At 46.4% G+C, this 25,062-nt stretch overlaps 1 protein-coding gene across 6 annotated transcripts in view; it reads right to left on the bottom strand.

The window, feature by feature from the left end:
- The window catches only part of Tns3 (tensin 3), a 237,110-nt gene that overhangs the window by 166,131 nt on the left and 45,917 nt on the right, over positions 1 to 25,062 (bottom strand). For all 6 annotated transcript variants that reach the window (XR_013111758.1, XM_034508403.2, XM_076938142.1 and 3 more), the window contains exons 2-3: positions 24,017 to 24,128; positions 7,360 to 7,397 (exon numbers count right to left, since the gene is read on the bottom strand). Coding sequence is in view for 1 of the 6 variants with exons in the window: in XM_076938145.1 (XP_076794260.1) it covers positions 7,360 to 7,397; positions 24,017 to 24,128 (150 nt within the window). In the remaining 5 variants the exon portion in view is untranslated. The remainder of the gene's footprint in view (positions 1 to 7,359; positions 7,398 to 24,016; positions 24,129 to 25,062) is intronic.

The following is a 25,062-nucleotide window of genomic DNA, read 5'->3' as shown; positions in this document are numbered from 1 at the left end:
TGAAAGTGCCTGTTCACCATGCCTCAGAAAACTCCCTCAGTCGCTGACACCTCAGGTGTCTATAGGAACAAGAGCTAATTTCAACAGAAGCCACAGCCCTGGACTAGCAAGGAGGCTGAAGTCCTTTTTACAAGCCTAAAAGGAAGGTGTTGCCTTAATTTCACAGAAGAACTCACTAACGTAAGGTAGAAGTAGAAACAGACCCAGGTGTTGTGTGTGTGTGTGTGTGTGTGTGTGTGTGTGTGTGTGTGTGTGTGTGTGTTTTCTAAAATTTTTGAGACTGCTCCAGATAGCAACAGAGAGGAATTCCCATTTTACAGTTCTGATCTCAACACAAAAGGCAAGGCCAGAAGAAATGAATAAGATACCGTATCACAAAATCCAGATAGTCAGAAGGCAGAAAAATAGTCACCAGGTATCTGCATTTGAGGGACAGGTACTCACCCACCCTGTTCTAAGAGAACCCAGGGCAAGTGGTTGGTTATTCTTGTCACAAAAATGCAATCTTCACAATGGGGACTCACTCTGAGAAACGTGTGGTGATGCAGGACTGTCACTGGGTAAACACCATACAGTGTGCTTGCACAACCTGGACCACTACACTATCTATGACCAGATGATGCAAGTTCGTGGACCACCATCAGATAGATGTACAGCCCAGTGTTGACTAATGCATCATTACATGGTACACACCTATAGTAATTCCCTTTTGGTCTATTGTTGGGGCAAGGAAAGTAATCCTCTACAAACATAGCTAAAACATAGAACCTTGCTGAAGAGCAAACATGTCACCACAAAGTGACATTTACACTGCTAACTATACACAACAATATGGTCCTTCCTGCCAATCTGGCCACACATCATAGCCGGCTTCAAAGACCCTGGTTAGCTGGAGCAGTGACTCACACCTGCAATACTAACACTTAGAAAGTTAATGTAGGGGAACTGGTATAAATTTGAGACCAGTCCTGGCTACGGAATGAAAGTCATTCCCACCTGAGCTTAAAAAAATAATAATAATAATAATAACACTGCCACAAAAGAGCCTTGGTTTCTCCTCCATAAAGCAATGAAGTCCTTGATCCCATTCAGTGAGGCTCCAGAAGTTTACAGTCAATGTCTTTGTTTGGGGCTCAGACTATATGGAGTTTAAAAACACATATTTCTATACACAGGGTAAGTGTTGGTTGCTTACATAACAGTTTACCCTTGGATCACTGACTCCAAGGTGAGCTCAGAGCCCAGGGGAGGTTTCCCTGGTGGGCAGGTCACCCCTATATCCTGAGTCTCAGAAGAATCCTCCCTCTCAGGAACAAAGACCCCAGCTCCCAACTCTTCAGTGAGCTTCCACACCGAAGAAGGTCAAAGTTAGCTAGTAGAGGATAGCCTCCCTGGAAAAGGACCACATAGACAAAAACAGAAGTGTCCCTTAAAGGGCAGCCGGGCGGTGGTGGCGCACACCTTTAATCCCAGCACTTGGGAGGCAGAGGCAGGCGGACTTCTGAGTTCGAGGCCAGCCTGGTCTACAGAGTGAGCTCCAGAACAGTCAGGGCTACACAGAGAAACCCTGTCTCGAAAAACAAAAAAAATAAAATAAAATAAAATAAAATAAAATAAAATAGGGCAAAGTTTGAAGACGTTTATGACTTTTCCCACACCAGCGATAATTTGAAGCAAGCAATATATGAATGGATAAATGGACTATGGTTACCGTGGCAGCAGAGGTACCACTGGTGCTGAAAGGAGTTGGGTTGTTCAACCATGAAACACAAAGAGAAGATATAAAATGTGGGCTGTGAGAAAAAAGAAACATCTGAACAGGCTGCCTGCAGTAGGATTCTACTTGTGTGACATTCTGGGAAAAGTGAAACTACAGAGATCATAACAACAAGAAATAATGGTGGTCACCAGAAGCTGGGAGAGGAAAGGACACATGAGATGCTTAAGGCAGGGTAAATATGCTATATGATGCATATACTGTACTATCCATTTGTCTAAACTCATAGAATAAGAGTCGTGGTTTAAATATTAAATGTCTCCCTCAGGCTCACATGTTGTGTTTGGTTCCTAAGCTGATGCTTGAGTTGGAAAAGTACTGGAAACTTTAGAGCGGTTGTCCTCAACCCATGGGTCTCAACCCCCTTGGGGGTAAATGGACCTTTCTCACAAGGGAATGTACATCAGGTATCCAGTATATCAGATATTTACATTACGGTCCATAACAGTAGCAAAATTACAGTTATGAAGTAGCAGCAAAAATAATTTTGTGGTTAAGGGTCACCACAACATGAGGAACCGTATTAAAGGGTCACAGCATCAGGAAGGCTGAGAACTGCAGCTTTAGAGGATGGAGCAAACTGGAGGAAGCAGGGCACCGGGGACTTCTGCAGCTTATGTCTGGTTCCTAATTGCTTGTTGGGAAATGGAGGTTTCCTATCCAACCACAAGGCGGGCCCATTTTCCCACCATCATGATCTGCCTCACCAAGGTCCAGAGTCAACAGAGCCAACAACAGTGGGCTGAACCTCTCAACTCATGAACCAAAATAAATGTTTTCTCCTCTAAGTTGTTTAATGCCAGGTATTTTTGTCACAATGATGAGAAAAGTAACACAAAGATGAACACCAAGAGTGAGTCCCACTGGGATGCAGTGCTAATGATGTGTCAGTGTAGCCCATCAGTTGCAACGGATACTTACGGCAAGAGAGGCTATGTAGAGTCAGAGAGAAATCTCTCCACTTCAATTCTGCTATGGATACACAAACACCAAAGAATAACTTCAATGACTTCTGACTTCGAAAAACAACTGTATAAGGCAGGTGTCAAAGTGGCAGCTGAGGCAGATCATTTACCCAGCAGCATGTGCACACGTGTACACACACACACACACACACACACACACACACACACACACCAACTACCCCTCTAAAACTCTCAAGCACAAAGATTTTAGCAAATGCAGACAAGAGTTGCCTGGCAGACCCAGGCTCCCAAGTGGTCCTCATGGTGGTAGGCTGGAATTCCCCTGAAGACAATGTTGAACCTGGGCCCAGCTCAGTAGAAATGTTTGTTAAATTGTCCAGCTTAAAATTCAACTACCTCCATTGTTAGGACAAATGGTGGGAAGCCGAGTGAAAGAGCACTGGGTAATTGCTGAACTGGCAGAGTGGACAGTCTCTCTGGGAGCTGGAGGTGTCATCAGTTGGTCTTGAAGCAGCCACCTCCAAATAACAGCCAAGAACAGAAGCCCTCAGTGTCATGTGACAGGTAAACAGCCTGCAGGCTCAGCTCTTCAGTGTAACCTGTGGGTAGCACTGGCTGACGTACATTCTTCCTGAGCATACGCCAAAAGCCTGTGTCAGGTGAGACATTACAGTGTCCCGTGTCACTGCCCTGTTGACCTATAATTGCCCACCCCACCTTCAGATACAGAACTTCAGAAATACTAAGCCTCAGCAATTATGTTGTACAAGCCACAGAGTCCCCAGTGCCCAGGACACTGACGTACACATGTTCAGCACAAGAGCTCAGCTCACAGGGGGTTGGGGCTTTGGCTTCTGTTGTTGTTTTTAATGGAAACGCTTAGTTGATTTTGGAGCTTCTGTTTTGTTCTTTTACAAGTGGAATTGGCTCACTCTTCTTAGAAAAATATCTAGGACCATATGGAAAAAGCCCACCACTTCTACTCCTTGAGCATAGGGAGTTAGGTATGGATGTTCTCATCTTCAATGCTAAAGACCAAGAAAGTACCACCAAGCTCATGCTTTCTCAAATGCTCATAGTGCGGCCATCCTACCACAGGGGAGAGCACCTGGACCCGGTTTCTATCACAGTAGGGCTGTCTGGGGCTCTGGGACCTGAGGGAGGGTAAGTGTAGGCACAAGACAATGAGACTAGACAGGGACATCCATAAAAGACGGCTAAACACAGAAGAGCTAGAACTCCCACTGGCTTCCTTGTGTACATCAGAATATCATCTGGTTTTCACAGAAATGCACACCTGTGTCAGCCTAGGCCTCCATACAGTGCTGAAGGGCAACAGGAAGAAGAGACACATGGTCTGCTGTGGTCTCTGTAGAGGACTGGGCATCTCGGATGTGTCACAGGTAGAACAGAGCTTGGAGCCCAGTCAGTAAGGGTGAGGATGGGCCTTGGGGCTAAGAGCATCATGGAGCCCTGGTACCAGAGACTGGTCCTTCTTGGGTTAAAGAAGATGATGAATGCCAGGTCCTGATTGCTGCCCAGTGCTGTCCTAGGTGTGTTTCAGCTCAGCTAACTCATGTTCAATCTGCTTGGGGGACCTCTGATGATCCAGGATCCTAAAGTGTGCCTCAAGGCATGGGCAGATATCAAAGCAGCCAATGTCCATGGCAACCACAGGCTGCAAAGACTTTACAGAGACAGTCCCCAGACCTTCTTCTTTTCATCTGCCTTCCTAAAGCTTCTGTATTTCTCCTTCCTTTTTTCCCTCATGCAAATGAGTCAACTGATGACAGGAGGAAAAGACAAGTCACAAGGCCCAAGCAGCCCAGGAGCTGAAATGAGTCAGTTCAACCCATGAAGCAGAACAGTGGGACCCCAAACTCTCCAGAGAGTTCACAAAGCCTACATGACTTCCCTAAGGCTTACACAGTCTTATCTCAAGCAGTGTCTAAGAGGAGGCCATTGCTGTATGCAGTTTAAGTACAACGTCTGAATCTGGACACATTTAGAACACAGCAGGTGGACTGGCCTGCTATCAGCCCAAAGCCTATACAGGAGATCAAAGGCCAGGTCTCTCCTCCCATTGATCATCTTCCCACTGGGCCTCATGGCCTGGCCTGAGGGACATAGTATCCAGTAACTCAGAAAGGTAGTAACCTCATCCAGCATACTGGGGCTCCTAAGTCTCCTCATTGTGTTTCAGTCTTGCTACTGTGACTCAATCTTCTTTACAGAACCATCTCTCCATGTCCTCGGCACCAAAGGAGCAACTGCAGGCCTGGACAGACACCCATGACAGTGACATTAACAAAACAAATAGCGCAAAGATCGCATCAGTCAAATTCATCACCCCTAGCCACAGCCTTCAGGGGACCATGGCAGGCTCTCACCCTCATTGGACCAATGAGGATACGTGAGGCAGACAGATGAGGTCTGACTCAAGACCCAAGTCCAAACCTTAGCCAAAGCTTTCCAATTCTCCCAAGCTGTATTCAGGGAGGCTCCATAGTAATACACACACACACACACACACACACACACACACACACACAGTAGTAAAGATTCAAACCCCAAGTGAGATCTATGACACACAATAAGTACCCAGAACTCACAGCAGTGATGTGGGAGAAACTGCTGGAGAACATTCCAGTTCCTGAAAGAAATGCTCTCCAGTGAACAGGCTCTGCTGGAGCTTTGTATCTTTGGAGTAAAAAGGTGCTTTGTTATTGCTGGTGGCGTTCTGTCATGCTATTCAAAGCCACATTAAAAAAAATAAAAAATAAAAACTGGTAGGTAGGTAGGTAGGTAGGTAGATAGATAGTTAGATAGACAGACAGACAGACAGACAGACAGATAAAAGAATGTAGATACATTCCCCCCTCCCAACAGAATCTGATAGGAGGAAAAGCTTTTTCATCTCTTAGCAAATTGCCAACTGCTACATTTAGCAATGCCCATCACTTATACCTAAGGCTTTTGGACAATTTTTTTTGAACCAAGAAATCCTAAGTAGGCAGAAATGGAAAGAATGATGCAGGTTCGTTTTTTCAGCGCAGGTCAGAGGTGATGAAGTAGGTGACAAGACACACACTATGACGACAAGAGACACCCCACTGTGACAAGAAGTCCCTGTGAACATGGAAGTCCCTGGATGGGGATGGAAGCTCTACACGTCAGATACACTCCTAAAATGAGTAAGATGTTCCCTGCTCAGCCCAGCATCCCCAATTCCAGGTTACACTGAAGGTGAGCAGGACACAGAAGGAAGGCCAAGATAAACTAAAGTCGGAAATCAGTACCATCCAGGGGTGTGTGTGTGAACAAGGAACAGTGGCCCCAGGTGGGAAAGGGCCATCTCAGAACAGAGCTGACTGGGAAGGGAAAGCAGGACTGACTGAAGGGAAAGGTGGACTCCGTACCACCCTGCTAGGCTCAGAAAAAAAGCTTCTGAGTGACCTTAAGAAAGAGAGCCAGAGGGCGAAGAGGAGAGCAGACTGCTGGTTTTAACCTGGCTAAGACATCTGAGCATCACTGAGCAATCCTCTCTGCATGTTCTAAAGCTGTCCAAAAAAGCACTTAAAAGGAAAGGTCATTTATCTCTGGGGAAAAAAGAAAAGAAAACTAAGGCTAAGACCATTTATTGTCCATCTGTGTGGGTGACTGTGCTCGGGGTACACAGACGACTGTGAGCACAGATGCATGTACATATGAACAAAATGAGTGCATGCACGTGTACATATGTATGTTTGTGTGTATAATTATGCATGGTTTTGTGTGGAGGAAATCTTCCCTTCCTAGTCCCACATGGAAAACATACGTGTGAAGCCATGAAGTTCATGGTATCCTGACATGTTCCAGCACAACCTACAGTTCAGAGACTGAATACAGCCTAACCCACAATCTCTACAGCATCAGCAGAACCCCATCTCCCTTGTCCCACAGCCAGAGGGAGAGCTCACCAAGACCCCTGACAGTTTGACAGTCGGAAAGGTTTTGAAAGACCCTAGCTGCACTGAAGACCGATCTCAAAGCTAGGAAATCTAGAGCTGTGGACACGGAGAAGGAAAACCACTCCAAGCTACACCCTTGCCATCTATATGTCTAGATCCTCTCACTTTCCTGCTCATCACAGGCAAGGAATCCTGTCCACAGCAATCAGGGTACTCTGGGAGCACACATAGTAGGCCTAATGATCCCTACCCCAGGTTGCCCAGGTTTTCTCCAATCACAGTGAACAACTAACTAACTACTTTCCAAGGGAACCAGCACAAACTCCTCTAGGCTGAACATGGACCCTGACTCTCTGCTTCTCGCCTCTGTCCCAAGAATAGATGCCAAGGCTCGGAGAAAGTAGGGATCACTCATCGCTGGAAAGGAGCTGCTGGCCAGGCCAAGAAAGGATGACTGAGGTCTTATCTGAAATCAAATTCTTCAGAATTATCTTCTATAATTAAAAACATGGATTTCAAAGCTTTGTTGGTTTGTTCTTGAGATGAAAGTTACATTCCGCACTCTGTGGCATCCAGCAGCCTCTGCTTGCAGGGCCTCCTGTCTAAGGCTTCAGCCCAGAGGGCCCCTCCCTCCCTCTCTGCATATCAATCAGTGAAGTCCAGCTCAAAGAAGTCCCACGGGAACCGGGAACAGCAGAATGCTTACCTGGGCTTCACATTTCTTGTGGCAGGAATACTTGCAGGCTGGAAGAAAGAGAAAAAAATGTCCGTTAGTCAAGCAACCTCAGGTGACATTTGCCAGGTCTCTGTCCTTGAGAAAGGAAGGCTCCAGCAGCTCTCTCTCTGACAAGAAGTGGCTATGCACCAAGAAGGCAAACTGAGACAAAAGTGACACCTAAGAACCAAGGTATAGCTGTGTGGTTGCGCATGTACTCAGAATGTATCAGGACTTGGATGATTCAATTCCCAGAACAGGGAGGAGGGAAAAAAGGAGGAAGAGGAGGAAAGGGGGGGGGGGGGGGAGATGAGAAGAAACAAAGCCTCAGGCATTTGATCAGAGCCCTCCTAGGAGGGGGAAAGTCATTTGGTCTCTGCAGGTTTCCACTTCCGGGAGACCCAAGCAGACACTGTCAGAATAAATTCATGTCTAAATTCCTACAGAAGAGTCCTTCAACAGAGGCCATTATGTGAGCGGAGCGGGTCCTGTGTCATGGGAGGCCCCAACAATGCAGACGGGGTGCTGGAACCAATGTGGATTTCACAGGCCCTCCCCTCTGGCCCGGGGAGGCAGGCCGCAGCTGGCCTCAAGGAATAAAGGGCCAGTAGTAGGAGCATGGCACAGTGTAGTGACAAGGATGTACGTGCCAGAGAGGGCAGCATAAGGACACTGAGAAATGAAGCAACTGCACATGTCAAGCCACCACAAGGACCCTTGGGAGCACCACTGAGGCTTCAATGTCTGCCCCAAGGCACCTGCCTGAAACTTCCTGTCTGGGCTCCACCCCTCCAGCAGGGCTCTCCAAGGCAAATTCTGGGACCTCTGTGGACCTCTGTTCCCCCTCACAGAACTATGAATGTCAAATAAAATCCTTCATAGGACCCTGCTTTCAAACTACAAAGTGATGGCCTGGGCCTAAGTGTGCAGAGCCCAGACAACAAGGCCTCAGAGGTCAGAGACAGAGGACCAAATCTCAGCTTGGTGCTGTGAACACAGGAGCTCAGCAAAGTTTCCACTCTGTCAGGCCACTCTGCCTTCTGGACAATACTTAACAAAAAAGGCTCACAGAAGTTTAAGCAAGACTGAAACATAAATTTGCCCAGGGCCTAAGAGTTTGTGAACCCCAGGAGTTAACAACCTATTAGGGTTTTTATCCGTGCGTGATATTGTTTTCAATTGTCTGTCCAAGCTTTTGAAATTTGCTAGAATACATATCACAAATATTTATTCTTCATCTTCTAATCAGCACAACACATAAGGATAACCAGAGATTTCAAAATCAAGGAAGATATTCACTAGATAAGAACAGAGCTTCCAGAAGAGTTAAAAAACAAAAACAAAAAAACCCAGACAGGGAGCTGAAGAGATGGTTCAGTAGTTAAGAGCACTAGCTGCTCTTCGAAAGGACCAGGGTTCAAGTCTCAGCATCCACATGGCCACTCACAACTGTCTCTAACTCAGTTTTAGGGGATCTGGCACCCTCACACAGACATACAAGACATGTAGGGTAAATGTCAATGCACATTAAAATAAGTAAATCTTTAAAAACAAAAACACAACAAAACAAAAAAATCAGCCAGCCCAAGCAGAGGAAAGGAGAAACAACAGAAAATACTAAAATACGAGGGGATAGCACACCCCATAAGCAGCAGATGCCTTTTGTGATGACCTTAGTAATTCTAACCCCATGTACAGTGAATCACTGCTGTCTGCATGTTAGTGTAACACGGCAGACGGGATACTGTGTGGCTTCTGGGGGCAAAGAATATGATGGCTTCTGCCACTTTACAGGGTCATTCAGCAACTCTGCAGAGCTGCCAATTTGGACAGAAATGGAAGCCACCAGCCAACATTCAGGTCAGTCGGCCAACTCCAGGGACATGATGTCTCAGAGACAGCAGACTCCAACCTCAGCCAGGCCTTCAGATGACAGACAGCCTCTGAGGAGAGGCTGAATGGAAACTGCTCAGGCCCCTAAACCTCACCTTCCCAATCCAAGAAGCAGTGGGGAAGAGCAGATGCTTACAGCTGTGCCAAGGCACTAACAGTCATGTTCACAGTGAAATCCAGCATCTCTGTCCCTAGTTCAGGTCTCTGCTGTCATGTGCTTGCTGCTTATGACTACCATGGAAAATGATTTAATATCCCATCACCCACAGGGAAAGCTCAACCCCCTGAGGATCAACCCCAGGCTCTCAGTGGATCCATGCCGTCATCTCTCGACCAACACTTAAACGAGTTACACCCCGCCCTCCCCAGCCTGGTTCCAATGTCCATTCTGATTATCCTATGCTTGCCTCTGAAGCCCACACAGCCTCCTTGGTGCCTCTGGCCCCCAAGCTTGCCGTGCCAGGATCATGTTAACAGCCTATCTCTCCAGACAGGCTGTAAGCTGGAGGATAGATGGCCTTTGCTGTATACCATCAGATTCTGCCAAGGGCAACACTGTTAGGAGCCCACAATAGGGACCTTACTATTCAGTGCCTCTAGCACAGGTATTCATAAAACTCATCACTTCCCTCTCTTCTTGCTCCGTTTACTGAGTCAGAGTCTGTGGATGGAACCTGAGGATTCATTCATACATTAACTGAACCAGCTAAGACCTGTGGCTGGGCTAGGCCCAAGGCCAGCAGGATGATACACAGCAAGGAGCTTCGCCTGACAGCCTTTGGCTCCTCCAAGGCACCAGCAAGTAGGAAGCCACTCACCCCAGTCACTAGAGCTCCCTATCAACAGGCGTACAGGCCCCCAAAGGAAAAATGTCCCCAGTGGTTTTGTCCCTCAGCCAATCCTACCCACCTCCCCAGAAGCTATCACACTTTGATCTAAATACGGGGCTTTAAAAAAAAAATTACTATTATTTTTATTCTCTGACTGTTTCACACATTAATTTAATGCACCCCAATTACTCTCCGGACTTTCATAAATGCTTAACGCTGCCTATTAAACAAATGGTCCTGATCCACTGAGAGTAAATGAATAGGGCTGCAGAGATGGCTCAGTGGTTAAGACTACTAGTATTCTTCCAGAAGACCCGGGTTCGATTCCCAACACCCACATGGTGGCTAACAGCTGTTTGTAACTCCAGTTCCAGAAGTTCTGACACCTTTTGTTGACCTCCATAGGCATGAGATACACATGTGGTACAGATATGCACGCACAAAACACAAGTAACTAAGTGTTAAATTAGGTGATCTGTTAATTAAAAAATTTTAAAGACAGAAGGAAAGGGAAAAACTCTGTTGCTGTTGTTCTTAGGACAGAGCCTCACTTTGTAGCTCAGGCTAGCCCAAACTTATAGCAAACCTCCTGCCTCAGTCTCTCAAGTGCTGGGATTGCAGGTGTTTAAGTCACCAGCTCTTGCTTCATTTGCCACTCCCCCCCCCCCCCCAAAAAAAAGTCAACTCAGAAATCCATGATTTCTAGGCTAACAACTGGTGTTCCCTCAGGCTGTGATTCTGCCTCCCTGCCATTACTGGTGGATTAAAATTCATATGGTATAAAGTTCTGCTATATCAATATGCACACTGCAATTCTGCCAGGACTTTAATCACAATCACTTAGGGGCAAGAATGTTGCTCATCTTAAGGTAAGTATCAGCAGAGTGACCCTTCTCCAAAATGCTTACGACCATGAAGTGTCAGATTTGAGAACACTTTCATAGACTTTGCTGGCTTATTATTTACGTCCAAAAGTCCAAATTTCAAAAAAGTTTGAAATGTTCCAAAAATCTGAGCTATCTTGTACATCTCAATTTTAGATTTTTAAACATCTTGGTTTGTAGAGTCTCAGATCAACATGTACGTTTTTCTTATCCAAAGATGCAAAGTAAAAAAATACATCTAAAAATTGAAAGAAAAAGAAAGAAAGAAAGAAAGAAAGAAAGAAAGAAGGAAGGAAGGAAGGAAGGGGGAGAGAGAGAGAGAGAGAGAGAGAGAGAGAGAGAGAGAGAGAGAGATGTTACTCATCCACTTCTGCCCCTCTGAGCGAGTCCTGACCAACTACTTCCTGCTGAAATCACCCTATATGCCCCAGACTGTAGGGCAGAGTCTCTCACATTCTGGACTCAGTTTTCTTGTATTAAAAAAAAAATGGCCAGAAAGAGGATATAGCAGCATTTGTCGATGCTACTATTATCAGTGGCTCAGAATCCCTGCATATGCCATTTAACAGGGCAGCTTCCTTCCTCCCAGCCCATGACCTTCCAGGTTCACGGGACTCAAGGGTGTACTCTCAGTCTTCCCAGTCCCCACTCACCACAAAATCCCCAGAGGACCTTGGGCTCACAGTGCCCTGGGTGGCTTCTCATTTGTCTACTGACAGAACTGTACTTCCCAGCTGGCCTCGGGTCTGTCCGTTTTTCTCCTAGCCATGCAGTCAGTATTCCCCAGAAAGATATGTGCTCTGAGACCATCCATGCACGTGTTCTGAGATGCTTCAGAAACCCATCTACTCCTGTGCTGGCCAGTGTCTCCTGCCCGTTCAGCCCTCACAGGTTGGTCTGCTGCTATGTATTGTAATGCTATATTCTGTATCCCAAGGTCTAGTTGCCTCAAGACTAGAGAATTCTCACATACCACCTTTTGTTGTGTAAACCTTGTTCCTTAATTTAAAACTATTAGTTGAATAAAGATGCCTACAGCCTGTAGCTGGGCAGAAGAGAGGTAGGTGGTGGGGCTTCAGTTCCCAGGCTCAGGGCCACAAGGAGTGAAAGGAAGAGGGAAAGAAGAAAGAGCCACAGGGTAGGTGGGTTGTGAGCACCTGGTCATGAGGGCTGACCTGTTGGATAAGAAGTGGCCCTGGTGGAACATGGCAAGTGTTATCTCAGGGTTACTGACAGTCTGGCTTCCATCTCACTTCATCCTTGTGTGAATCACAGGAAGGTCACCCTTTGACAGAGTTAGATCTGGCCTGGTCTAGGCCAGTAGCTATCAGAAGGATCTATAGACCTCCAGGTCCCCAAGACTTCATAATGGGTTGATAAGGCCAAAATATTTTTCACACATCTCTTGCCCTTTCTCCTGCATTAACCTACTGCCAGAAACTGCTGATAGGTAACTCTGCGGGCATTTAGAGATCAAGACTAATTTATACCAGTTACCACTCCATTCTATACCAGCAAACACTTGAGGTAGAAAGTCAGCTTCACTCAAGAAGACCCCAATGAGGGCTGGAGAGATAACTCAGCTGTTAAAGAGAGCTGGCTGTTCTTTCAGAGATACTGAGTTCAATTCCCAGCACCTACATGACAGCTCACAACTGTCTGTAACTGTAGTCCCATAGAATCCAATATACCCTTTTTTGGCTTGTAGCCATATATACAAGCAAAACAACCATATACATAAAATATATACATACATAAATAAACAAATAAATCTTTTTACAAAAGAATATCCTGATGAAAAATTTCAGTAAACACCTCTTCATCATTCTCTGAGAGCAGAGGGGAGATTTGCAGTGTCTCTGGATTGTCTGGGAATGGGACATAGGAACGGGAACATTTGAGAATGAGACCAGCTAGCAACAGGGCTGGTGCAGCTGTGAGTTGTTAGCTAAACTAGCCACTTACTCAGGATCACCATTTTTATTTGAAAGAACCTTGGCAAACAAAATATGATTATTCAGAAGGGGCTGCTTGCCAGTTTCTCAAAATTAATTAAAGTGAGCCTCTCACATCAATGTCAAAACTTCAGATTTCAAGTGGAAATTCTCTCTTCAGAAGATCTTCACCCAAAACCAGGAACTCTACAATACCAAGATAAAATCAACAGATACTACCAGCAAGTATAGTATATGTTTCTTTGGGATTTAAAAACAGGTCGTGACTCGCCGGGCGGTAGTGGCGCACGCCTTTAATCCCAGCACTTAGGAGGCAGAGGCAGGCAGATTTCTGAGTTCGAGGCCAGCCTGGTCTACAGAGTGAGTTCCAGGACAGCCAATACTACACAGAGAAACCCTGTCTCCAAAAAAAAAAAACAAAAACACCAACAACCACAAAAAAAAAAAAAAAAAAAAAAAAAAAAAAACAGGTGACTCAAGACTAGGAAGTCTGTAAGTTAACAGACCAGGAACAGACCAGGGCACTGTGATACTTGCTGGTTCAAAGATCCACCCAATACACAAGACCAGCCAAAGAAAGAGTTCAAAAAAAAAAAAAAAAAAGTATTGATTCCATTTCAGACTTCACAGAGAGACTAATCTTTAAAAACTATTATTTTTGAGTTTTGATATGAAATCCAAACAGAGTCCAGAGCAATCTGAAAGGCTGTCAGTAAGTAAGCTTTGCCTCTGTGTATCAACACGGGGGCGGCATGCTTTTCCAGCTCTTATACATGTAGAGACTGAATGCAGAAGAAAGCAGGGGTGGGGGCGTCCTACCTTTCTACTAAAGAGAAACACAGAACAATGTCTTGCTGCTCCTTGTGAATGAGGGTTTTAAGGAAAGTCATTTTTCACTAAAAATATTTATATTACCTTATAATAGTGTTGTTGTTACTGTTCCTTTTAAGTGGTTTATTTTACATATCAGCTTCCATTTCTATCACATTGAATGGTGGTGATAGGGACTGGTCATATCTACAGGGATCTTTATGTTCTTCTAAGTGACCTGAAACTCAAAGTGACAGTGAAGGCATTTTGGCTTACATGAACAATGACAACCTGGAAAGATGACAATCCCATTCAGCCTTCTTGACTGAGGCTTTTAGAATGGGGAAGAGACCCACTTCTGATAGAGAGAAAGGCAAATGAACCCAACTTACCCAGTTCTATCAAGTCCCTTTCTTTTACAAAAGACATACAAGGAAAGGACCCCTTGTTGGTTGCTACCAACTGAGAATGGAGCTAGATTCTACCAAGAGAAAGCTAATGAAGTCCATCTGCACAGTGGAAACCCAGACACAGTCCTGTGCTCCAGACCACTAGCCCCTCGGGCCCAGGAGAAAACCCACGCCACAATGGCTAACTGAGCCCTGCACGTCTGGCTGCCATAGTACCACTTGTTTTGTACACCTTGCCCCTCTGGCTCCCTTGGTAACCACAGAGAAAGGCATATTCTCATGTTCTTGTTCTATTTTACAAATGGAAAATAGAAGCACAGGTCAGATATGGTGGCCAATGCTCATAATCCTAGCACTCAGGAGATTTGAGGCAGGAGGATCACATGTTTGGATCCATCTGGCTCTACAGTGAGTCCCAGGCCAGCACATATTCTCAGGTGAGCCTGTTTTAAAACATACAATGAGCAAGTAGGCAAAGGCTCTTGTGTGCCTGGCACGATGACTGCGTTCCAGGTCAATAAGGCAATAATGCAAACATATATCAGAAACTGCACCAACTGCGTAACTCCTGTCCCCACCTCAAGGAGAACCCTATCATTGCCTGCTGCCACCACCTCTCCTTATGTAATGAGAAACAGACCATAATAGTAGAGACCTTTTTGATATGAAAAGAACAATTACCTGGACTATAAGAAAAAGATGATTGATTGATAGATAGATAGATAGATAGATAGATAGATAGATAGATAGATAGATAGACAGACCAACCAATCATTAAAGATCTGACAGGAAAAAGTACTTTCCAGAAGCCAAGTCTAGAAGATATTAAGCTCTTTGTATAATATGAAACAAACATGAGGGACACATCCATCCCTAAGAAGCTGATACAGGAGAGACATCACAGGTTGCCTCAAAGGGAAGAATAGCAACAATGGGCAAACTCTTTAGTCCATGAAAAAAGACAATAGGACCACATGAACTCCAGATGTGGCAAATATCTTAACGGATAGAGGCGGGAGAGGCAGAAATGAGCACAAAATGTCATAGACTATCGTTGTGACTGTGGGAGTGGGTAGGCACTGGGTTAAGTCTGAAACCTTGACAACTTTTGCATGCTATAAGTACCACGAACAGAGGGGGAGGATTAAGCCAGCGAATGAGAATTTGCAACATGTAAGGTAGAAAGGTAAGAAACGCCAATTTGTTTAGAAGACAAAGCTATTAGAAAGCAGCAAATGTTTTTGCTGCGTGTGTGCACTCGTGCACGTGTGTGTGTGTGTGTGTGTGTGTGTGTGTGTATGTGTGTGTGTGTGTGTGTGTGTGTTAAAGAGGCAGCATTCCTAACATAATGAAGTCTGAGACATTAAGAAGAAACAAATTATCATCTAATTTTTAAAGAAGCAAAGGATCTGAGGGGTGAGTCTGCTCCACATACAGAAATGTAGCGGACACTTCAGGCAATGACTGGAGTTTGCATTTAATAAACAATTGATAAAGTGGAATGCTCTGAAGCTTCCTGAGCCAGATGCAGGACCTCCAGCACTCTGGGCTTCACTCAGAGAACTTCCCTTACTTCCTGCACACTGAGCTCTACAGAAGGGTCAACAGCACATCTCAACTCCCCAGTCACAGAAGGGCTTGCAAAGTCAGGTTTAAGAATCTAGGCTCCCCACTGTAATGGTTCTCATCCCAGCCATCTGGCTCCAAGAAGCCTGACATTGGAGGTGCTATTCTTCAATTTGTCTCCATGGGCCTTGGGAATCCAGGCTGCAGGCTGACAAGGTTGTCAGAGTCTTCTACACAACACTCTACAGATATTTACCAAGTTATAAATGAGCCTGTGAGTGAATCACCCTCTGCTTCGAATGTTCTCCAACACCTTCTGCAGGGACCCTCTGAGAAGCTAGTCCTTGAGCTGTTCCCAGTGGTGGCGTGACAGCCATAAGCACCCCAGAGCAGCACTGCCCAGCAACACTATGAAAATCAGCAATCCCACCAGGCTCTAAAGGTGTCCAGATCACAGTTGCTGTGGAGTGAGTGATCATCCAGGCTACTCAAAAAATTTAAAAATCAGAATCTGCCTGCAAAACTGACTAACAGGACCCAGATGTCCCTGGCCCACAGAAACCTCAAAGCCTAACCACTTAGACCTTTGAGGAACAGCAGGAAGAAGACCTGGATTTCTTTGCAGAAAATAGGGGTATTTCAGTCAAAATCAGGAATTGAGAAGTACGGGGGAGGGGGAGAAATCTGGGAGAGCCCAGTGCTCTGAACCAGATGGATAACATAAGAGCCGGAAGCTCCCCAGGTACCTCTTGTTCATCTGAAAGGCTGTCATGCCACCATCTCTCAGGATGGAGCAAGACTGAGAGGTGGGAGGACAGCTGAGCCAGGCAAGGTCATCACAGGAGCATCTTAAGGAAGAAAATGCAGGAAATTGGAAGAGGCTGGGCTAGGGCTGTCGGGGGTGGGGTAGGGGGCGGGGAGTCACCTCTAACTGCTTTATGGAAACGTTTAGCATTACCTACTTTATGTGGATTTGCAAGAAAGGTACAGATGGATAAACCAGGCATTTATCTGCCAACTTCATCTAGATTTTCAATCAGCCCACTCACTCTCCCTGTGTGCCTGCTCAGTGACTTGGGGCACCCTTAAGACTTGAAGTGCATTGCAGGAGCCCTCAGCCTGGGCAGCAGACAGGCTGAAAAACAGCCAATGTGTCATCTTCACAAACTTGGCTCGCAGAGTCTGTCAGCGCCCCAGAGTAACCATCCTTTTCTTCATGCCGCAGGTACCCTACTGCATTCCTGCACTGGATGCCTGCCCACCAGACACGGGGGCGGGGGGGGGGTGCTTTAGGGCCTTTGTGATTAACTTACCCTATTTTATGTGGCTAATCTTGAAACCTCAGTCTGAATGAAATCTATTTGGCTCGGTTCCTCTCCAAGGTACAAAGGCCACATCTGGTGATGACTATCTTAACAACAACATCCCAAGATAGAGCCGGACAACACATGATGAGACACAGGGAGCATACATGTGTGCATGCATGAAGAGGGTTTGCATGTGCACCCATGCATCCCTCTTACTAACGCACCAGTTTTTAATCCATGCTAATGACTATGAATCCTAATGACCTTCCAGAGGCCCCACTTCTCAATACCAGGGTCAGATTGTTTCCACCCTCTTAATATTCACAACAGAGATTACGGGAGGACAAACCATAGCCAAAGTGTATCCATCAACACAAGTATAATACAAGCATCAACTTGCTCACCCGATATGCTACATGTGAGAGCTGCACGAAAGAGCAGCATGCCTGCTCTGTGCCAGGGACAGACAGGCTCAGCACCAAGGCACCTGGTCCACAAAGCAAAGCCGGCCCCTCAGCTTCCTGGACATCCTGCTAGGGCAGAAACCAAACAAAATTCTGAAGCTTCTCACTGACTGAACACCCAGATGTTAGGAGAGAATCAGGGCAGCAAGGTAGCTTCTGAGAACCTGAGGTTAGAGCAAAAACACAAAGGATGGGGAAGCTAACCAGGAAGCAAGTCCAGAAAACAGTCATGACTGAGCACTGTGAAAGGGCAGGTCATATATCCGAGTGAGGGGTGGAACCACACCAGAGGCCCAGCTTCAAGGCCACTCAGGAACAAGAGCAATCCTCCTAATGGAGGCTTTATGGCTTCCCAGGCCTGCTCCCCAAGAGCAGGCTAGAGAGCAGTGGTTATTAACCTGTGGGGTCACAACCCCGCCCCCACCATTTATCAGATATCCTATTGACCAGACATTTACATTACAATTCGGTAGCAAAATTGCAGTTATGAAGTAGAGATGACGTAATTTTACAGTTGGGAGTCACCACACATAAAGAACTTTATTAAAGGGTCATAGTATTAGGAAGGGTAAGGACTGCTAGAAAGGGGGGCAGTTATCAAAGGCAACCCAGCCTGGACAGCCAAAGGCCAATGCAGGGAAACTGACTTACGAGGAAGGTGCCCAGTCTACAGCCTAAGGTAGGCACTGGGCTTTAGGAAGGCTACAACAAGCACCAGGCAGGGCAGGGAACCAGAGCTTAGATAGAAGGATAGAGGCTCACAACATCTGAGAGTAACAGGTCCAGGTCCCAGGTATCAACAGGTACAGACCTAGCAACACAGAGATGCTAGATTCCCTGCTTTGTCATGAGGGAAGCTGGACCTCTTAGACACATGCTGTGTTGCTTTCATTGGGCCCTGGCATCGTTTAAAAGTTCTCTGGCGGTGGGATGCCTCCCATGCCCACACCATGCAGAACCTACGGCATCTCCCTAATGCATTTCCAGTGTGCCAGCCTCTGAGCCACAACGCTGCGCACAGCAGTCAGCGTCCTTCCTAGGCCTCCCAGGCCTACCCGGCTGGCACCACTGCCTGTGGAATTTGCAGAGTGCTTCACATCTGAAAACACTGCTGAAGAATTCTGGGCTCACACATGCAACCCAGAGCACCAGGGCATTACTTCCTGACACACCACACTGTCTTTAAAAAGAGAGCAGCATTGGCGAGACAGGATGAAACGTCTTCATGCTAAGTAGTACCCGCAGCAAACTGAATTCAATAATAATTAAAAAAAATAAAAAAGAGGTCATGAGAAAGATCAGACCTAAGATTCCTGGAACATAATTTCAGGGCATTAAAGAAAAGCAGCAATTGCATAATGACGGAATTACTATACTTGTGTGCACAAATATGATGTCTCAGTCTATTTGGGTTGCTATTTTAAAAAAAAGAAAAGAAAAGAACCCACAGCCTGAATAGCTGAGCTACAATAGCAAATCTATTTCTCATAGTTCTGGTCCTAGAACAAAGCAGTGTTATGAGGAGGGCCCCTTCTCACACACTGCAGTGTTTTCTGGTCCATCATCCATGGTGGAGAGGTAAGGCATGTCTCTATGAGGCAGCGCAGCACTCTGAGAGTTGGGGGATGGAGGACTCTACTTGTGACCTCTCATAGCCCAGCAGAAAATCAGAACATAAAGGGAAGTTGGGAAATGTTAGTGTCCCCTAGGTCACAGAGCCATCATGCTGGTCTTCAGTCTTATTAAGGCCTGAAGGCATCTCTGGGACTGAGAAACTGAGACGTTTATCTGGAGGTGACAGGCTTGACCAAATCTTTCTTAACAAGTGAATGACAGAGGAGCCGGCTGACCACAAAGCACCTCCTAGCCCCGCCCCCTTCTCTTTCAAGCACCTCCCATGCGTGCTCTGCCCAAGATTACAGGCATAGTAAAACAGACAAGTGCAGCTCTACCAAGTGTGAGTTAGAGTGATGCTCTCCTGTGAACCTTCTGTGTACACAGACAGACACATAGAAACATGAACACAGAGACATGCAGTCAGAGGAATGGGCACACTCGCACATACGACCAAACAAATGTATCTGTAACCTTTCATATGTACAAACACAGCTACATATGTAGTACCTGCCTGTTCACGTGTGAACACACAAGCACATGCAGTCAGATTCATACAACCATGTATCATTTTGACACGTCCACTGAGGTCCCTCTGACATTTCACATAGCACTCACTTAAGATATCACCAACAGAGTTCATAGGAGCTACAGGACCAGCCCGGAGTCTTCGCTTTACAGAGAGAAAGCAAGCTCAGGCAAGGGCAGGGCCAACACAGTGAGCATTGTCCAGAGTAAGAGGACGATGGCTCCCAGCCAAGCCGCATACACTGACTGTAAGGAGAGCCTTGACGCTGCCGTGGTCTTCTCCTCGCTGCTCTTGCCCATGGATTCTCTTTATGTAAAAGTTGTAAAAGCTATGTGAGGTGTTTCAGGCAGAACATTAAGGTAGAAATAAGGCTGCGTGGGCTAGTTCCTCAATAAACCCAGCCTTCATTATACTAAGAAAAATGACTCGGGGGGGGGGGGGGGGGGGGGGAAGACAGTGAGCACGGCACATGCCAGTCACTGCTGTAGGTGTTGGCAAGCAAAGCTCTTCACCTACAGGCTCCTCCCACCAGACAAAGCTCTATGCATGGTCTTGCTTACAGGCAGGAAGGAGACACTTGTGAGTTTCGGACATGTGGGAGCACCATCAGAGCACATTCCATAAAGGATTTTTGGAAGAAGTAACTGACTGGAGTGTTGCAAAGCTGGCTGTAGGCTTTGCCCCCACCTTGCCAGCTCTCCGGTACAATCACTCTATGGGTCCTAGTCTTAAGTGGGGAAGGAAACTTTGTTGAGGCTGTAGCCCAGAGGAAAGCCCAGCTCAGTACAGACTCAGCTGATCCGCCATATGACACTGTCTCCATCCTGCACATAACTGGACAATGCTAGCTCAGGAGACACACAGACGGGAGTCTCATCCCCACCTCACCTCAATGTACCTCTTCAGGCTCGAGGAGCATAGTTAGTGATCTGGTTATTTTTTAAAATTTACTTCTATTTATTGATATTATTATGGGAGAGTTTGTTTGGAGGAGCACGCAAGTACCATGGGGCATGTGTGGAGGTCTGAGGCCAACTCTGTGGACAGTTCATTCTTTCAAACTTCATGTGAGTTCCAGGAACCAAACTCAGAGTCTCAGGCTGAGACTTTAACTCACTGAGAACTTCTGCCAGCCCCAAGATCCAATTCTTAAAATACAAGTGTTTCCACGAGAATGGGGTATGCAATACAAAATTACTTCGATGGCTTTCTATATGTGCCATGTTCCTGGGTGTATGGGGCCTCTACCAACTCCAGAGGACAGGTTGTTGTGAGAGAGACTAAAGTGGGCACATCAGAATGGTATGTGGTTGTATGTATCTGACTGCATGTGCTTGTGTGTTCACATGGGAACGAACACTACGCATGTTGTCACAGACACTGTAGAGCAAGTTTGCTGAGGTCTGCACACAGAAAGGGCCATTACCAGGGCTGATGTGACCCATCCTGTATGGACGAGAAAGGCCTGGTACTATGACACAGACCTCATAAGGGCTGGGTTACTACACAGGGCAGTAGTGTTTGCAAAGAGGCCAGACGGTCGGTCAGGAAGCACTCAATGGCACAGCCCTTGGCTGGGAACAGGCTCTAGAACCTGAACTCTACCCAGGGGGAGAGTGGCTTCTGGCTTCAGCCCCATGAGTACCGCTACAGAGAGCTCACAGACACAAATGGTATTAAGAGTCCCCTCCCCACATGGTCACCTCTGCTAACCAACTAAAGAGCTCTGCTAATTTTACCAGCACCAATGACCTGCTCTCGGCTCCTTTCCTTATTTCTTTTAGGTGGACAGTAAGCAGATGAAGAGACCCTGTTCTGTGGCTGTGCCATTCCCATCTGTCTGACACAAGGAGACTCCTATTCAATCAGCGAGGCCCTGCCCACCACTGCCTACCTGACCTCAGCACCAACAACATCTTCTCAGACCCTTGTACTCTACGGTTTACAGCCACGCTGTCCTGAAGGAGACAGCCTCGGAGCCGAAGGTGGAAGCAGCCCTAGCATTCCACATCTATAGGAGTGAGAGGAGTGGGACTAGGCTGAGAAAACTGAAGTTTAGCAGGACTGCAGTGGGAGGAAACACTTGGACCCGGAAAGCCTAGGATAGAAGAAAACACCTAGGGCTCGGAAAGCAAGAGGGACCCCCGAGTAAGCGGACCTGGGATGGAAGCCACAGAACAGTCAACATATTCTTTAGCACTGTGTAGCAGAGGGCATCAAACTGGAATACTACAGCCCAGACAGATAACTTTAACTCTAAATAGATCTCTAAGAGGGCCACACTCATGGTCCACTCCTGACTCACTCACTATGGCACATCTTTCTACTCCAAAACTTCAGGATATCAGACAAAGGGGGGGGGAGCGGGGGGAAGGATCCAAAGAGATCCCAGCACTACAGAGGCCTACCAGGGAAGACCCTGGAAATGTTCCACCAAGGAACTACTTACTGGGTGTGTCCGTGAACACTACAATCCCAGCACTCAGGAGCTAACCTAGGAGCAGGAGAGCCCAAAGCTAACCTGTTAAAGAAGGTGAGCAGGGTAGAACAAACTCTATGGAGGGAACCCTAAACCTCCCACAATTGACTGGGCAATCCCCCAATCCTTAAGGGCTTCCTGGGCTGTGTAGTAGACCCCATAGCCTCACCCAGTCACACATTCATTATGGAGATGGCATCAATGTGGAGTCACAAAATAATTCAAAGTTGCACTAATTGTAGGTTTAATCATCAAGAGAAAAAGCTAAATGGGAAAGGGAGAGGGTGGGAGGTCCAATGTAGGGAGAGTAGAGAGAACAGAAATGGGGGAGGCAGGGCAATCTCTACAATGTGCCAGAGACTTCGGATGGGAGAGGACTAAATGTGTCTATGGGGGAAACTCTAGCTGAGACTCCTAGAAATGGGGGATATGCATCCTGAAGTGTCCACTTCCTGTAGCCAGACATGACTCCCAATGGAGAGATAAGGACAGTAACCCACCCACAAAACCTTGGACCCAAAATGTACCCTGCCTACAAGACATGCAAGGGCAAAGACAGAGCAGAGACAGAAGGAATGGCCAACCAATGACTACCCCAAATTGAGACCCACCCCATGGGTGAGAACCAATCCCTGACACTACTAATGATACTCCCGTTATGTTTGCAGACAGGAGCTTAGCATAACTGCCCTCTGACCAAGAAGCCAATGTAGAGATGCAGAGACACACAGCCAAACATTAGACAGAGCTCAGGGAATCATATAGAAGAGTTGGGTGAAGACTTGAGGGCCCTGAAAAGGACAGGGATTCCACAGGAAGACCCACAGTGTCAACTAACCTGGACTCTTGGGGGCTCCCAGAGACCAAGCCAAAGAACAAGCACGGGCTGGGCCTAGGCCTCAGCACATATGCTGCAGATGTGCAGCCTGGTCTTCATGCGGGTCCACCAACAACTGGAGCAGCTTTGTCCTGGAATCTGCAGCCTGCCTGCCTGTGGATCCCGTTCCCCTAATTAGACTTCCTTGTCTGGCCTCAGTAGGAAAGGATGCACCTAGTCCTGCAGTAATTTGATTTGTAGTGGGGGTGGGTGATACCTAGAGGGGGTTCCCCTTTTCAAAGAAGAGGGGGAGAGAGGAATGTGGGGAGGATCTACCTGAGGTGGGTACTGGGAGGAGACAGGAGGCTGATATTGTGATGTAGAGTAAATAAATAAATTTGATTTTCTAAAAAAAAAAAAAAAGGAAAAAGAAAAAAAGAAAAAAGCCAAGTTGATGGCTTGGTTTAGAGACAAGATCAATGTTTTCCACAAATAGGCTGAGAGATGCCAACATACAGTAGACCCTAACTCAGAAGCTGGAGAGATGGCTCTGCAGTTAAGAGCACAGGCTGCTGCTTTTCTAAAGGACCTGGGTTCAATTCCCAGCATCCGTATGGCAGCTCACAACTGTCTGTAACTCCAGTTAGAGAAGATCTGGCACCCTCACACAGACAGACACGCGGGCAAAACATCGATGCACATTAAATAAATAAATAAATAAATAAATAAATAAGAACTGTAACTCAAGAATAGACACTTCATTTGCAGACTGTAGGAGATCTGAAACACTAAAACATGCATTGTAGGCTGTAAACGACCTGACACGAAGCACAAAGTGCCCACAGCAACCCACTCTCCTGTGGTAATAGCACTGCTCTTTCTAGAAAATTTTCCTTAGGAGCCTCTATCTTCATAAACATGGGAGGCCCTGCCAGGTGGGGGGTGTGGGGGGCGGGGAGGGGTGAACGGAGGCACACGGGGAAATTCCATGACTTAACTTCTGGAAACTCCCAGAGGAACAGACTGTCTTCATTTTACTGTTTGTTGAGCTTGGGTCTAACGGGTGAGAGGATCAAGGGCATGGACTTACCTCGGCAAGCAATCCCTTGACCGTCAATGGTCTGTCTGCACACCCCACACACTCTGGGCTTTTTAAAGTCCTTTTTCTTAAAGCTGTGCGGACACGCGGTAAATTCTTCCGGCTGAAAGAATAAAAGGTGAAACTGTCAGAGCTCCAGCTCTTGCATCTTTTTTGTTGTTGTTGTTTTCTCTCCAGAGATAATAAATCTAGTGAGCCTTGATCACAACTGAAAGAGAAAACTCCAGTTCCCGAAGACAGCCAGGGCAGGGCATCCTGGAATCCAGAGGGCAGCCCACCCTCTCTCAGTATGCGCATCTCCCCTGGGGTGCTGGAGGACTTGAGACATTAGGCAGCTACCCAGGTGACAATAAGCTACTAGCAGCCAACAGACTTACATCATCTACAGCAGCAACAAAGTGGCCATACACCCTTCTAGACTCTCAAGGCTTTTTCTTCTACAATAAAGGATTTAAACTGCAAACAAGTTAAAACCAGTGCAAAGTTTCCCCCTCAAAGATGACTTCTCAAGCCAGTGGGCTAGGTGTGTTGTTCTGCAGAAGAGAAGGCCTTAAGTTGAGCCTGGGACACACTCACATGCTACCTCCTTAACCTTGATGACAAGCATTAGTATGAGGAGATTAACTCTCATCCACCAAGTTCCACTTTGCAGAGTCTGCTCTCAGAGCCTCTATGTGAGGCTCTTAAAAAAAACGGCCTGTTTGCTGCTGACAATACATGCATGATCAGTTACTAATAACCATGTGGATTTTAGTTGAAACGCACACATGCACACATGCACGTGCATGGGCACACACACAGAGGCTAATGCACACCCACCGGGATCATTTAAATTTACTGAGACAGTGAAATGTATCGTTTACCTCCTATTCTCAGTAAAAACTACTTTAGGGGAAAAAATTGATAATTTCTTACAAACTTTAAAAAGTAGAACAACATAATTTTAAAAGTATCTGTGACTACAGGCGGTGCTTTACTTCCTACACAGCTCCCAGCATCCATATAGTATAGCCAATATACTATGTTTCCAACAGTTA

This window comes from Arvicanthis niloticus, chromosome 7 (assembly GCF_011762505.2).
Source record: "Arvicanthis niloticus isolate mArvNil1 chromosome 7, mArvNil1.pat.X, whole genome shotgun sequence".
NCBI classification, from domain to species: Eukaryota; Metazoa; Chordata; class Mammalia; order Rodentia; family Muridae; genus Arvicanthis; species Arvicanthis niloticus.
The sequence above is the reverse complement of the archived record's forward strand: the minus strand, read 5'-3'. Positions and strand labels throughout refer to the sequence as shown.